The sequence below is a fragment of the Pan paniscus genome, chromosome 11 (genome assembly GCF_029289425.2).
Source record: "Pan paniscus chromosome 11, NHGRI_mPanPan1-v2.0_pri, whole genome shotgun sequence".
Taxonomy (NCBI): domain Eukaryota; kingdom Metazoa; phylum Chordata; class Mammalia; order Primates; family Hominidae; genus Pan; species Pan paniscus.
In genome coordinates, this window is record NC_073260.2 from 9,362,888 (window position 1) to 9,379,689 (window position 16,802).

Genomic DNA, 16,802 nt, shown 5'->3' on the forward strand with positions numbered 1-16,802 from the left:
GAGTGCAATGGCGTGATCTCAGCTCACTGCAAGCTCCATCTCCCAGGTTCAAGCGATTCTCCTGCCTCAGCCTCCCGAGTAGCTGGGACTACAGGCGCCCGCCACCACGCCCAGCTGATTTTTACACTTTTAATAGAGACGGGGTTTCACCATGTTGGCCAGGATGGTCTCGATCTCTTGACCTTGTGATCCGCCCGCCTTGGCCTCTCAAAATGCTGGGATTACAGGCGTGAGCCACCACGCCCGGCCTATCTTTAGATCCTTTTTTTTCTGATTGTTTTCACATTATGGTTATTTCAGACCTTCCTTCTATTAAATTTGATATCCACCCTCATTTATTGATGGGTTCTATAGTGGTATATTTTAGTCCTTAGTTCATTTCCTCAGCTTTGTGTCTTCCTTTTTATTTTATTTTATTTTATTCCATTCCATTTTATTTTATCCCATAGTATTGGGATTCTTGATTTATTGCCTTTGTGTTTTTACTAAGTTTGTCTGTAGTATAAATAATCTGAAGGAGGGTGATTTTTGCTTATTTTCCTTATATGTTTTCTTGCAGACTGGATTTTGGATTTTTCTTTTGCTTCTGTATTACCTGTCATATCTTTCACTTTGCTTATATTTATTATTTAATTTTTTTTTTTTAAAGACAACGTCTCACTCTGTTGCCCAGGCTGGAATGCAGTGGCGCGATCTCAGCTCACTGCAACCTCAGCCTCCCGGGTTCAAGCAATTCTCCTGCCTCAGCCTCCCAAGTAGCTGGGATTACAGGCGCACACCACCACATCTGGCGAATTTTTTTTTTTTTTTTGAGATGGAGCTTTGTTCTTGTTGCCCAGGCTGGAGTGCAATGGCATGATCTTGGCTCACTGCAACACCACCTCCTGGGTTGAAGCGATTCTCCTGCCTCAGACTTCCGAGCAGCTGGGATTACAGGCATGTGCCACCACACCTGGCTAATTTTGTATTTTTAGTAGAGACGGGGTTTCACCATGTTGGTCAGGCTGGTCTCAAACTCCTAACCTCAGTTGATCCACCCGCCTCGGCCTCCCAGAGTGCTGGGATTATAGGCATGAGCCACCACACCTGGCCCACGGCTGGCTAGCTTTTGTATTTTTAGTAGAGACAGGGTCTTGCCATGTTGGCCAGGCTTGTCTCAAACTCCTGACCCCAGTTGATCTGCCCACCTTGGCCTCCCAAACTGCTGAGATTACAGGCATGAGCCACCCCCCCTGGCCATGTTGCTTATATTTAATAGGGGCAGTTTAGTGAAGTGGTTGAGTTCAGACTCAAGAGTCCCAATGCCTGGGATGTAATCCTGGTTCTTCCACTTAACAGCCGTATGAATTGGGTCAAATTACTCTCCTTGTTTCATCATTTTCATCTGTAAAGTATGAATCATCATCATCATCATTCTCACCTTATAAGGTTGCTGAGTGGGCTTAATAAGGTAATAAAGAGCATAAAGGTCTTAGGCCAACACCTGGCGTGTGTTTGTTTCTAACGTGAGCCGCACCAGTGCCCTGTCTGCTCTGATGGAGTGTAGGTGAGTGTTCCTTGCCACACTTCGTTCCATTTCTGGTACCATTGGTCTTTCCCTTTGAGTTCCACTTGAGGCTGGGGTATTATATGTTCTGCTTGGTTTGCTAAAGGCCGAGGACAGGTGTTTATAGAGTCAGGGTCGCGAAAGGGCCTGGCTTCGAGACTCTGAGCTCTGTCATTTCTTCTGAAACTTTGTTAGAGGTTCTGTTATGGGGTTTACGCCATTAGGTCAAAGATTGCCCTAATTGTATTAGTCCATTTTCACGCTGCTGATAAAGACATACCCGAGACTGGGAAGAAAAAGAAGTTTAATTTGACTTACAGTTCCACATGGCTGGGGAGGCCTCAGAATCATGGCTGGGGGTGAAAGGCACTTCTTACATGGCAGCGGCAAAGGAAAATGAGGAAGAAGCAAAATCGGAAACCCCTGATAAATCTGTCAGATCTTGTGAGACTTATTCACTATCACGAGAATAGCACGGGAAAGACCGGCCCCCCATGATTCAATTACTTCCCTCTGGGTCCCTCCCACTGCATGTGGGAATTCTGGGAGATACAATTCAAGTTGAGATTTGGGTGGGGACACAGCCAACCCACATCCCTTATCCTGTGGAATCCCTGGGTTTGGGGTGAACCCCCAGGGCACTCAGCCTGGAGGTCTGGAAAGTAGACCTCCAGGGGTGAGCCCCGGCTCCTGCCCAAGGCCTTGGGTGGTCAGCATAGATGTTTTCCTCTCAGAATTTTTCTGTCACTATTCCCTGAGCGCTTGCCTCCCAGTTTACTTCTGTCTGGGCTGATTTTCAGGGTTTGTGGACGTATTTCCCTTCCTGTGATGGGGAGGAAGGAGTCAGCACCCATTCTAAGCTGTCCCAGAATTTTCTGTTGCTCTTCTTGGTCATCACTTTCTAAAGTGTATGGACTGAGATTAGACTCCTTTCTTCACTTTTTAAATTTTTTTTATTTTCTGCTGTTAAAATTTTCCCTGGCTTTTATTTTTTCACCTTTTGTTGTTGGGAAAGCACAATTCTCTGGCTGGATTTTATTCTGCCATCTTGATCCAGAAATCTTGTGGTGAGCTTTAAAAAAATAAAAGAGTGAAAAAAACACAAAACATTCTTGGGCCCCACCCTAGACCTTCTGTTGCAGAGGCTCTGGAATAGGGCCGAGTAAGTCATTTTTAAAGCCTTCCTGTGGTTCTTCGAATCAGCCAGGTCTAAATCCACCATCCTTATAAAAGAATGTTTATTTTTTCTTTTACCTTTTAGTTAGGCTACCTGAAAAACAAGTCGAGATTTTTTACCTGAAAACACATCAGATTTCTCAGAAAGACCCCATAAATCGGAAGTTTTTTTAAGTGGTTTATTTGCTTGTTCGTTTTTGTTGTTGTTGTTGTTGTGGGTTTTTTTATTTGATTGTTTTGTTTTGAGACGAAGTCTTGCTCTGTCACCCAGGCTGGAGTGCAGTGGCATGATCTCGGCTCACTGCAACCTCCGCCTCCCAGGTTTAAGCGATTCTCCTGCCTCACCCTCCCAAGTAGCTGGGACTTCAGGTATGTGCCACCACTCCCAGCTAATTTTTGCATTTTTAGTAGAGATGGGGTTTCACCATGTTGGCCAGGCTGGTCTCGAACTCCCGATCCACCTGCCTCGGCCTCCCAAAGTGCTGGGATTACAGGCGTGAGCCACTGCGCCTGAATGAACCGTGTTCATTTTTTAAATAACGGTAATACAAATAGGGCAAAAACCTTGTCCCAAGAGAACAGCAATGGAAAGTTGATCTTTTTTTTGTAGCAGTTCTTGAGATAAATATCCTTTGAAATGAAGTTCACTTTGAGATCTCTTTAGCTTCTTGGTTTATGCTGGTATTTATAGAGTGAATTATTTATTAGTGCTTTTAAGAAGCATTTTGAATGCTATATATGCCAGTATTGTCAAAGTGATTCCCATTCATCAGAACTCGATGGTCTTTTCAGTATATCACCTACAAGGGATCTAATTTAATCCTGTTTAGGATTTGACTGGTAAAAGAGAACTATAAAGAATATTGGTTTACCTGGATCAATAGATTCAGAGTCAAGTAAGCCTTCCTTCAACTAGTTATAAAACTTACATGATTTTTATGGCTGCTAAGGACTGGAAGGAAGCTACAAAGAAAATGTGGATTTAACATTTTGGAATAATTTTTATATGAGGTGTGAATTTAGAAGTGGTATTTTCAATTTGTAAGTTATAGGTAACAGAAGAAATGATTAATATTTAAAATCATGCAGTAGTCTGGGCACAGTGGCTCATGCCTGTAATTCCAGCACTTTGGGAGGCTGAGGTGAGAGGACTGCTTGAGGCTAGGAGTTTGTGACCAGCCTCAGCAACGTGGCAAGACTCTGTCTCTACAGAAAATAATAAAAATGAGCTGGGCATGGTGGTGTGCACCTGTAGTCCTAGCTACTTGGGAGGCTAAGGTGGGAAGATCCCTGGGGCCCAGGAGTTCGAGGCTTGCAGTGAGCCATGATCATGCCACTGCACTCCAGTCCGGGTGACAGAACAAGACCCTGTCTCTAAAAAAATTAAAATAAAAAATAAAAATGAATTGTAAAATAAACCACGCACTAGAAATATCTCACATGCAGCCACTACGCTTTTCCAATACTCTAATCACCCATATGTGCTGCTCTCAATATATTTGGAAAATAACCCATTGATTATGTAGTCATCTGTTTTGCACACATTTCCCTTTCTTTTTTTCTTTCTTTCTTTCTTTTTTTTTTGAGATGGAGTCTCGCTCTGTTGCCCAGGCTGGAGTGCAGTGGCACAGTCTCAGCTCACTGCAACCTCTGCCTCCCAGGTTCAAGCCATTCCCCTGCCCCAGCCACCCAAGTAGTTTGGATTACAGGCATGCGCCACCATGCCCAGCTAATTTTTGTATTTTTAGTAGAGACAGGATTTCACCATGTTGGTCAGGCTGGTCTCGAACTCCTGACCTTGTGATCTGCCCACCTCGGCCTCCCAAAGTGCTGGGATTACAGGCGTGAGCCACCGCGCCCGGCCCCCTTTCATTCTTGATCCTTGTGATGGTGTTTTTAAGAAGTGATTGTGATCATAATCCAACTCAAAGACCTGTACTGTGCTTTTAACATAAAATATTTCTCTTTTTTGCATTGTTTTTTCTACAAGGGACATTCTTTAAGGAAATAATTGCTTTTTCACATTCTTTTGCATCTAGAATTATTAAACTCTGCTATGTATCCTCAGTATCAGCAGAGAAAGCATGTCATAGTTGATATGTTGACGTGTATGCCTACATGATCTCAGTCTTGAATTAACTACGTTCTTTCATCAGTTGGTCTAATTATAACTTTTAAACTATTATATATACATGCCTCCATTTTTTGAATAATTGCAGCAGTTAATATTCTACTGGATGTTATCTAGTCCCACAGAATTTCAAAACAAGAAGGACAATGGAGGTCATGTCGTCCAACCCCTGCTGACGTACACATTAGGAATGGGAAGCACAGACTGGCTCATTTGCTGAGGTCATGCTGTCCGGGCACATGGTCTCTTGATTCCCAGAGCAATGCCCTTTGTACTGAAGCCGGTGGCCTCTCCCGTCATCTAGTAGCATTTGTTACAGATGAAACCACATATCACTTGGTATGCAAAACATACCATGATCAAAATTGTAAATTGATTATCACATTTTTCTAGGCACATCTGTAGATTTGGGGGAAGTAGAAGAAATAAAAGTAACATGTGAAATAATAAAGAGGAATAGCAACAGGGAATTAACAAGGAAGTGAGGACTGAGATGCTGACACATGGAGTTCCTACTGTGGTTTACTGCTCAGCATGCTCTCGCTATTTCTTGGCCGGGTGCAGTGGCACTTTGGGGGGCCAAGGCGGGCAGATCACCTGAGCTCAGGAGTTTGAGACCAGCCTGGCCAACGTGGTGAAATCCCGTCTCTACTAAAAAGCACAAAAATTATCTGGGCGTGGTGGTGTATGCCTGCAATCCCAGCTACTCGGGAGGCGAGGCAGGAGAATCACTTGAACCCAGGAGGTGGAGGTTGTAGTGAGCCAAGATCATGCCACTGCACTCCAGCCTGGGAAACAAGAGTGAAACTCTGTCTCAAACAAACAAACAAGAAAACATGCTATGGCTATTTCTCTTTTTTTTTTTTTTTTGAGACGGAGTCTCGCTCTGTTGCCCAGGCTGGAGTGCAGTGGCGCGATCTCAGCTCACTGCAAGCTCCGCCTCCTGGGTTCATGCCATTCTCCTACCTCAGCCTCCCGAGTAGCTGGGACTACAGGCGCCCGCCACCATGCCCAGCTAATTTGTTGTATTTTTAGTAGAGACGGGGTTTCACCATGTTAGCCAGGATGGTCTCGATCTCCTGACCTCGTGATCCACCCGCCTCAGCCTCCCAAAGTGCTGGGATTACAGGCATGAGCCACTGTGCCTGGCTGCTATGGCTATTTCTCTAACTATAGTCACCTAAAGTCAGGACCCAGGAGAAATCAGTCAGTAGTACCAGTGTTAGTGAGGGGTTTTTTTTTTTTCTGTGATTACCTCTTAGTTTTTGTGTCTATTTGTGAATATAAAGAAAAATATTTAGATTCTTAACGTGGAGATGAGATTAGGAAGGGAAACTAGGATGATTTTGGCTAATCTGAATGTGTTCAATGCAAACCTGCTAGGCAGGTTAAAAGTTTTTCTAGTTAAATGTCTTAGCATCAACACCCCCAAAATATTGTCTTGACTTCCTTCAAGAAGATTTATTCACAGGTGGTTTTCATGCGCTCGCTGGTAGAGCAGCCACACAGCCTTAGAAACATGCCCTTGGCACTCTGATTTTTTTTGTTTTTGGAGATGGAGTTTCGCTCTTGTTGCCCAGGCTGGAGTGCAATGGTGCGATCTCGGCTCACCGAAACCTCCTCCTCCCGGGTTCAAGCGATTCTTCTGCCTCAGCCTCCTGAGTAGCTGGGATTACAGGCATGCGCCACCATGCCCAGCTAATTTTGTATTTTTTAGTAGGGACGGGGTTTCTCCATGTTGGTCAGGCCAGTCTCGAATTTCCAACCTCAGGTGATCTGTCTGCCACGGCCTCCAAAGTACTGGGATTACAGGCGTGAGCCACTGTGCCCGGCCGGCACTCTGATTTTTAAACATTTGGACACAGTTTTCCTTGGATTTGAAGAAATAATGCCCCAACTCAGGATAACCACGAGAGAATGGTGGCCTGAGAAGAAAAACAGCTCAGTGCTACAAATGAAAGCCACTGCACGGCCGGGCGCCGTGGCTCACACCTGTGATCCCAGCACTTTGGGAGGCTAAGGCAGGAAGATCATTTGAGGTCTGGAGTTCGAGACTAGCCTGACCAACATGGTGACACCCCGTCTCTACTAAAAATACAAAAAAAATTAGCCAGACGTGGTGGTGTGCACCTGTAGTCCCAGCTACTTGGGAGGCTGAGGCAGGAGAATCGCTTGAACCCGGGAGGCGGAAGTTGCAGTGAGCTGAGATGACACTACCACATTCCAGCCTGGGCAACAGAATGAGACTCCGTCTCAAAAAAAAAGAAACCCACTGCATATTTACACATGGTCTGTCCTCTCCAATTAAATAATTCTGTTCTTATTTGCTCTGCCTTTGAGACAAAAGATGAAAAGCTGTGCACGTTCTTAATAACAGTAGCTTCATCACACATGTTGAAAGATTGAAGGAAATGGATTTCAGCTGTGGAGTTTTTTGTTTGTTTTAAACTTGTAACAAAAGCACTAATGTTATCTTTCATTCCTGATTTCTTAATTCTCTTTCTGTATAAAGCTGACATGTCTGCATTTTTATTTCAGGAATCTTTCAAAGAAGTACCAACCTAAAAAGAACTCGAAGGAGGAAGAAGAATACAAGTATGTTTACCATTGAAAATTGTCTTGTAATAGACACATGCCATTGATGACTACACACGGAAAGGAGAAATACATGTCTATAAAAATAAGTTGCATTTCCCATTCATTTTGTGTCAGTTTTTAAATTGGAGGAGAGAACAATAAAAACATAATTAACTTTTCTTATATGGAGTCACTGGACCTATGCCAGATTGTTTCAATTAAAGTAATTAGGAAAACTTTAGAATGTAATTAAGCAAAAGCAGGAAGTATGGAATCTGCATTCTAGAGTTGATTTGGTTTGGCACTGTCAGGAGTCCCTGTCATGCTAGTCATTCATCCAAGAAATATGTCCATTTCAGTCAGCAATTAAGGCATCTTAACACAGACCGCTCAAATATTACATCTCTAATGTATATCTAAATATCCTTTACATTAGTACATATAGCATGTATATGAATTTTGGATTATATCTTGACTAAGTATCAATGAAGCCAAATATTACATTATGCGGTTCAGTTTTGCAAAATGAAAAGTGTTTCAATTGTAATTAATTCTGAGCCATTTTGATGAGAACACTCGATGTGTAATGAATACTCAGGATCCTATGGGAGATGGATGCCAATTAACCTGATTTTAATTAATATTTTCTTGGTGTAAAGCAGAATATGAATGAACGTGGCCTTGTGTGAAACAGAGTGGCGTGTGTTCTGTTCCATAGGTATACGTCATGTAAAGCTTTCATTTCCACCCTGAACGAAATGAATGATTACGCAGGGCAGCATGAAGTTATCTCCGAGAACATGGCATCACAGATCATTGTGGACTTGGCACGCTATGTTCAGGAACTGAAACAGGAGAGGAAATCAGTAAGCAAAACTTTATTCTTTTTCTTCCTAAAAGATGGACCAAACACAGTGGGAATATCCCTAGAAGATTAAAATTAAATAAAACCATATAAGACTATGGGTCTTAAACTCATACCTTTGAGAATCATATAAAAGTTATGGACCCCAGCTGGGCACGGTGGCTCATGCCTGTAATCCCAGGACTTTGGGAGGCCGAGGCAGGTGGATCACAAGGTGAGGAGTTTGAGACCAGCCTGACCAACATGGCAAAACCCCATCTCTACTAAAAATACAAAAATTAGCCAGGCATGGTGGCATGTGGCTGTAATCCCAGCTACTCAGGAGGCTGAGGCAGGAGAAACGCTTGAATCTGGGAGGCGGAGGTTGCAGTGAGCCGAGATTTTGCACCTGTGCTCCAACCTGGGCGACAGAGCAAGACTCCGTCTCAAAAAGAAAAAAAAAAGAAAAAAAGTTACAGACCCTGTTCCTAGAAAGTGTTTCTAGGTCTCTACGTAAAATGTCAAGGGTCCTTCAGACACTCTGAAACTCATCTGTGGACCCATATTCAAAGGAATATGCATCCCTTTGAGGAATTTAAATATGTTTCAGGGTATCAGACATTTAAAAAACAAGTAAGTAATATAATATGGTGTATGCTCTGTGGAATAAATGGTATTAAAATTAGTACTTATCAGTCGGGCATGGTGGCTCACGCCTGTAATCCCAGCACTTTGGGAAGCCTAGGCAGATGGATCACCTGAGCTAAGGAGTTCGCGATCAGGCTGGTCAACATGGTGAAACCCCTTCTCTACTAAAAATATAAAAACTAGCGTGGTGACGGGTACCCATAACCCCAGCTACTTGGGGGTCTGAAGCACGAGAATTGCTTGAACCCAGGAGGTGGAGGTTGCAGTGAGCCGAGATCTCGCCATTGCACTCCAGCCTGGGTGACAAGAGCAAAACTCCATCTCAAAAAAAAAAAAAAAAAAATTAGTGCTTGTAAGTAGGTCAAAAAAATGGAAAGATGTCTCCAGTTACATCCATTCTTTTCCTCAGCTCATTCATTGCTATCTAATGAAGCAAACCTTATTGTTCCTCTTGCCACCATTATCGTCTTTTCATAAATAGGTTTTGTTGGTAACCAAAGAGAAAAATGGATGCTCAAAGTCTATTCTTAGTCATGATTTTGCCTTAAGGGATTTATCTTTAAGCCATGGTCTGTATCATTGTACTTCGATTGCATGTGAAGTGCGGAAAAATTTGTTACTAGTAATAAAGTAAAAAAAAAAAATTTTTTTTTTTTTTGAGACGGAGTTTCACCCTTTTGTCCAGGCCCGAGTGAAGTGGTGCGATCTCGACTCCCTGAAACCTCCGCCCCCCGGGTTCAAGCGATTCTCCTCCCTCAGTAGCTGAGATTACAGGTGCCCGCCACCATGCCCAGCTAATTTTTTGTATTTTTCGTAGAGATGGGGTTTCACCATATTGGTCGGGCTGGTCTCAAACTCCTCAGACCACCGTGATCCACCCGCCTTGGCCTCCCAAAGTGCTGGGATTACAGGCGTAAGCCACTGAGCCCAGCCACAACAGTTCTTTTAATGCCCTGGGGATACATGAGCCAACAAGATTACTATGGCTTCTGCTGAAATGGAGGAGACATTAAGTAATAATGACAAAAGTGATTATTTAATTGCAATTATGGTAGTTGCCACAAAGTAAGAGTAGAACGTGCTATGAGAGCATATAATAGGATTTCTGATATGCTCATGCTCTGGGGTCAGGAAGAAGCTTCCCAAGGGACTTCGCAGTTAAGGCCTTAACAAGACTTGAGGGATGATTAGGACCTGCCTGGGACAAGCATTCAATAGAGAGCAGCCAGGGCACTTGGGCAGGAAGGCGTTTGAAAATGTCTCAATTTAATTCTTTCTAAACTATAAATGTGTAGCATATGGCCTTGGATAGGTTTAAAAGTTAGGAAGAGATAAATGCCTTAAGATCAACCCATTGGTTTAAAACAACAATATGCCAATAAACTGAGATGAATCTTCATCTGTTGACATTAGCACAGTGGTTCTCAACTAGGGACAGTTTTACTCCCTACTCCAGCCACATTTATCAGTGTCTGGAGACACTTTTGGTTGTCTCAGGGATTGTGGCTAAGGGGTTGCTACTGGTATCTAGAGAGAAGAGGCCAGGGAGGCAGCTAAGCCTCCTACAATATACAGGACAGCTCCCCAACGAAGAATGACCTGGCCCAAAATGTCTATAGTGCTGAGAGTGAGAAACCCTGCACTGGAGCCCTAAATTAGATGACAGTCTCTGCTGGACCATTCATTAAAGATTTCTTTAGTGACAGAAAGGATGCAGTGAAACAGAATACTAAGGTTCAGAATGAAGTACAAATATCTAATATAATAAAATAAATACCAGAAATCTTAACGTGATCGTGGACTGCTTCCCTGGACCCTGAACTTCCCTTGACCTTGCAAAGGTTTATATTTTTTTCCTGGTTGTTTCTTTTGTCAATGCTTTGTCTCTCTCCTTTTTTTTTTTTTTAAGATGGAGTCTCACTGTGTTGCCCAGACTGGAGTGCAGTGGCATGATCTCGCCTAACCACAACCTCCACCTCCCAGGTTCAAGCGATTCTCCTGCCTCAGCCTCCCAAGTAGCTGGGATTACAGGGACATGCCACTATATCTGGCTAATTTTTTATATTTTTGGTAGAGATAGGGTTTCACCATGTTGGCCAGGCTGGTCTCGCACTCCTGACCTCAAATGATCCACCCGTCTTGGCCTCCCAAACTGCTGGGATTACAAGCGTGAGCCACCGTGCCCCTTCGTATTCCTTTGCTGTGTTATGGCCAAGTTGTTTTATATTTTATTTACTCACTGTTAATGATGACTTTTTTATAGTCTGTCATATCTGTATTTTGGATTTAGTTCCTTTTGTTAATCAAAAATTATAGTAATTTATGGAATAAATTATAGGTGGTACAGATACACATTAAATATCTTGCAATACATAGTGTTCCTTTTATTTTAAGAAGAACTGCAAGTACAGGTTTCTGAGTCAGATGTTCTGTTGGGAGGAGCTGTAAACATCATGCTCTTTTGAAACATTCTGTAATTAAATTAAAATGACATTTTAGAAAATCATGAAACCTTTTGAAATATTAGAACAAATATCAGTAAGCAAATGTGTGTATTTGTGCTATTTAATTTATTTATTTAATTTTGTTTGAGACGGAGTCTCGCTCTGTTGCCCGGGCTGGAGTGCAGTCGCACAAACTCGGCTCACTGCAGCCTCCGCCTTCTGGGTTCCAGTGATTCTCCTGCCTCAGCCTCCTGAGTATCTGGGATTACAGGTACCCCCTACCATGCCCGGCTGATTTTTGTATTTTTAGTAGAGATGGAGTTTCATCATGTTGGCCAGGCTGGTCTCGAAATCCTGAGCTCAGGTGATCCCTCCCAAAGTGCTGGGATTACAGGCGTGAGCCACTGCACCTGACCTGTTCGTACTATTTTAATATAATGCTTCATGAGCATTTTTTTTTCTTTTTCCTTTTTTCTTTCTTTCTTCTTTTTTTTTTTTCTTCAGGGTCTCATTCTGTTGCCTAGGCTGGAGTGCAGTGGTGCGATCATGGCTCACTGTAGCTTCAACCTCCTGAAGTCAAGTGATCCTCCTATCTTAGCTTCCCAAGTAGCTGGGACCACAGGCATATGCCACCATGCTCAGCCAGTTTTTAAAAATTTTGTAGAGACAAGGTCTTGCTGTGTTGCCCAGTCTGGTCTCAAACTCCTGGGTTCAGGTGATTTTCTCACCTCAGCCTCCCAAAGTGCTGGGATTATAGGCATAAACCCCCATGCCTGCTCTGTTTTTTCTTTTCTCTACATAATCGTTGCCATTATTTTGAATGAGTAAATAATGAATTAGCATTATGGTATACTAACCACTGTAATTTAAAAAATGATTCCAATAATATTGGAGGCCTGGCGTGGTGGCTCACGCCTGTAGTCCCAGCACTTCGGGAGGCCGAGTGTTTAGCCTCATGCTTGCTATAGATTATAATAGCTAACCTCAATGGGGACTGCTGGTTCTCCAGATTTTACCCAAGATATGGACCCTGGAGCACAGGAAGGTGCAGTGAGCTGGGCGTGTTGCTCTGTTGCGGAGCTGGGGGGCCCCCAGGCTGCTTCCCTCTCGGGGCAGTGCGTGTTTATAGGCATGGTTTTTTTTCCAGTGAGTTTTTTTCGACATACCTTCAAGGATGCTGGAGTAAACAGTATGAACATCCTCATCTGCAGCTAGTCTTAGAAAAAGAGCTGTTTGGCTGGGCGCGGTGACTCACGCCTGTAATCCCAGCACTTGGGAGGCTGAGGCGGGCAGATCACTTGAGGTCAGAAGTTCGAGACCAGCCTGGCAACGTGATGAAACCCCTTCTCTACTAAAAATATAAAATACATTTTAAAAAATTAGCTGGGCATGATGGTGCATGCCTGTAATCCCAGCTACTCAGGAGGCTGAGGTACAAGAATCGCTCGAACCTGGGAGGCGGAGGTTGCAGTGAGCTGAGATGGCACCACTGCACTCTAGCCTGGGTGACAGAGTGAGACCCTGTCTCAAAAAAAAAAAGAAAAAAAAAGAAGAGGCCAGGCGCGGTGGCTCACGCCTGTAATCCCAGCACTTTGGGAGGCCAAGGCAGGCGGATCACGAGGTCAGGAGATCGAGACCATCCTGGCCAACACGGTGAAACCCATCTCTACTAAAAAAAAAAAAAAAAAAATTAGCTGGGCATGGTGGCGGGCGCCTGTAGTCCCAGCTACTTGGGAGGCTGAGGCAGGAGAATGGCGTGAACCCAGGAGGCGGAGCTTGCAGTGAGCCGAGATCACGCCACTGCACTCCAGCCTGGGCGACAGAGTGAGACTCCGTCTCAAAAAAACAAACAAACAAACAAAAAACAGAAAAGAAAAGAAGAAAAGGAGCTATTTAAGACCTTCTCGTAATAACCAACATTTCTCCTTTAGAGCTTTTACTTTTGGCTACCCTGACTTGACTTAGTAAACACTATTTTTTTGTAAGGATGATTCTTAAAACAACAGTGGAATGCTATCATTTCTGTCTTCTGGTGAGGTTAATTATTGGCGCACACAGCATAACAGAGTTAGAGCTCAAATCCAGGTTTTCTGAGGCCAGACTCAGTCGCCTTCCCACTATGCTGTGATGAGGGGCTGACAGCATGCTTCAGGTCTGTCTTAAAAGACAGGGAGAGGCCACATAAGTTCTGTGTTCACAGAGCTGGAGCCCCCTGCTTGGTGGTGGGCAGCGAGAGGAAAGGATGCAAGCTTTCCAGCGAGGCCACATAAGTTCTGTGTTCACAGAGCTGGAGCCCCCTGCTTGGTGGTGGGCAGCGAGAGGAAAGGATGCAAGCTTTCCAGCCAACAACCCTGCTCAGGATTCCTGGCAGCCCTGCCCTAGGCAGGTTATGAAAACTCTATGAGCATACACTTAGGAATCTGTAAGCTGAGGCTGATTATAGCCACCTTAGGAAGTTGTGGGGACAATTATGAGAAGACAAATATGAACCTCCCAGCACAACGTTCCAGTATACTGATAAATAGATGCTGCATATCCAGTTTCTCTTGCTGTAATCATTCTGTTACTTAATGCAGAGTCTCATTTCCATCCCAGAGCTTCTCGATCACGGCTTGTTACAGAAAACGGAGCACCTATAATCCCAGCACATTGGGAGGCCAAGGTGGGCAGATCACCTGAGGCCAGGAGTTGAAGACCAGCCTTGCCAACATGGCGAAACCCTGTCTCTACTAAAAATACAAAAATTATCCAGGCACAGTGGTGCGTGCCTGTAATCCTAGCTACTCGGGAAGCTGAGGCAGGAGAATCACTTGAACCTGGGAGGCAGAGGTTGCTGTGAGCGGAGATCATGCCATTGCACTTTAGCCTGGGTGACAGAGTGAGACTCCATCTCAAAAAAAAAAAAAAGAAAAAAGAAAAAGAAAACGGAGCATGTTTAGGCCTTCTGTGAGCAGGTGTCATACGGTAGTTGTTCAGTGATTTTAAAATGACCTTTCTAAAAATGTGTAATTGGGCCAGGCACAGTGGCTCACTTGAAGTGGTAATCCCAGCACTCTGGGAGGCCGAGGCGAGTGGATCACTTGAGAACAGGAGTTCGAAACCAGCCTGGCCAACATGGTGAAACCCCATCTTTACTAAAAATACAAAAATTAGCTGGGCGTGGTGGCATGCACCTGGAATCCCAGCTACTTGGGAGGCTGAGGCAGGAGAATCGCTTGAACCCGGGAGGCAGAGGTTGCAGTGAGCTGAGATTGTGCCACTGCACTCTAGCCTGGGCGACCGAGCAAGACTCCATCTCGAAAAATAAATAAATAAATAAAATGTGGAATTGGTTGATGGCATAGGAAACAAGAAGCTGCTTTTAACATTTTAGACCCAGCTACTATTTTTCGTGGCTGACTAGAAATAATGCCTTACTTAAGTACCATCCTTAACCATCAGCACAGTACAGATTGGGCCATTTGATACAGCGGCAGAATCCTGGCTGCCCAAAGGGATGATTTTGAATTTACAGGATTACTGCTGGATCTCATTACTGCATATAGAAAGAATGTCCAAGTTCAGTGGACAATACTGGTTGAAAATTACTTTTTATCTACATTTTGCTGTGTTTAAATGGATGAATCTCTGACAAGGGTAAGCGTGATGAAAAATGGCTCTCTGTGCAAAGACGATGTTTCCTTCCTTTTTGTTGTATGGCATTCTTGCCTTTGTAGCCCTACCAGCTGTTTGATCTTTAAGTCTTCAAATCTAACTGTAGGATGGGCACAGTGGCTCACACCTGTAATCCCAGCACTTTGGGAGGCCAAGGCAGGTGGATCACCTGAGGTCAGGAGTTTGAGACCAGCCTGGCCGACATGGTGAAACCCTGTCTCTACTAAAAATACAAAAATTAACCAGGCGTGGTGGCATGTGCCTGTAGTCCCAGCTACTCTGGAGGCTGAGGCAGGAGAATCATTTGATTCCAGAAGGCAGAAGTTGCAGTGAGCTGAGATCGCACCACTGCACTCCAGCCTGAGTGACAGAGTGAGACTCTGTCTCAAAAAAAACAAAAAACAAAAATCTAACTGTAAAATAGGATTACTACTTCTACTTAAGTATCTAGGAGAAAAGATGCTTTTTATTCTGCACATATACTATATTTTTGTATCACAACGCAGTTCATTTTAATGTTATGAATATCCATTGTTTTTCCTGATGCACAAAACTGTAGGCTCATTTTGGTGAAAATGTTGATTTTTTAAAAATGCAGATTCACGGCCAGGCGCGGTGGCTCACACCTGTAATCCCAGAACTTTGGGAGGCTGAGGTGGGCGTATCACAAGGTCGGGAGTTCCAGACCAGCCTGACCAACGTGGTGAAACCCTGTCTCTACTAAAAATAGAAAAAAAAAAATTAGCCGGGTGTGGTGGTGTGCGCCTGTAATCCCAGCTACTCAGGAGGCTGAGGCAGGAGAATTGCTTGAACCTGGAGGCAGAGGTTGCAGTGAGCCAAGATTGCACCACTGCACTCAAGCGTGGGTGACAGAGTGAGACTCCATCTCAAAACAAAACAAAACAAAACAAAAAGCAGATTCACTAAAAAGAGAACCTTTCCCCCCTGCAAGAACTTAGCAGTTTAGGTTCTTCCTTGCCTGACATCTGAGCCTGCATCTGTCTCTTTAGGAAAACATGAGCAGTCCTGGAAGCCCTGGACAAGGAGGTCCTATAGCTTCTTCACCTAGTGGGTTCCACTTAGGGCAATTGCATTTTCAGTGAGATGTTCGCCATCTCTTTAGACATAATGGAATCAGTGGCCAGTCCTTGGGGGTGCATATAAAAAGAATATTACTAAAACTGAATTAAAGGACAAAATCTCACAATCCCTTATAAATCAAAAATCCTCATTTTTCAAAGTTTTCTTCCTGATATCATTTGCAGATATGTATAACATTTAAGAATATTGGCTGGGCGCAGTGTCTTATGCCTGTAATCCCAGCACTTTGGGAGGCCAAGGCGGGTGGATTGCTTGAGGTGGCGAGTTTGAGACCAGCCTGGCCAACATGGTGAAACCCCGTCTCCACTAAAAATACAAAAATTAGCTGGGCTTGGTTGTGCATGTCTGCAATCCCAGCTACTCGGGAGGCTGAGGCAGGAGAATTGCTTGAATGCAGGAGGCAGAGGTTGCAGTGAGCCGAGAACGCGCCACTGCACTCCAGCCTGGGTGACAGACAGGACTCAGTCTAAAAAAAATAATAAAATAAAAGGCCAGGCGCAGTGGCTCACGCCTGTAATCCTAGCACTTTGGGAGGCCGAGGTGGGGGGATCATGAGGTCGGGAGATCGAGACCATCTTAGCTAACATGGTGAAACCCTGTCTCTACTAAAAATACAAAAAAAAAAAAAAACCCAAAAACTTAGCCAGGCGTGGTGGGAGGTGCCTGTAGTCCCAGCTACTC

At 44.0% G+C, this 16,802-nt stretch overlaps 1 protein-coding gene across 29 annotated transcripts in view; it reads left to right on the plus strand.

The window, feature by feature from the left end:
- The window catches only part of FNBP1 (formin binding protein 1), a 157,042-nt gene that overhangs the window by 57,688 nt on the left and 82,552 nt on the right, over window positions 1–16,802 (plus strand). For all 29 annotated transcript variants that reach the window (XM_034929268.3, XM_034929270.3, XM_057303116.2 and 26 more), the window contains exons 3-4: window positions 7,392–7,448; window positions 8,149–8,296. In XM_034929268.3, the coding sequence (XP_034785159.2) occupies window positions 7,392–7,448; window positions 8,149–8,296 (205 nt within the window). The remainder of the gene's footprint in view (window positions 1–7,391; window positions 7,449–8,148; window positions 8,297–16,802) is intronic.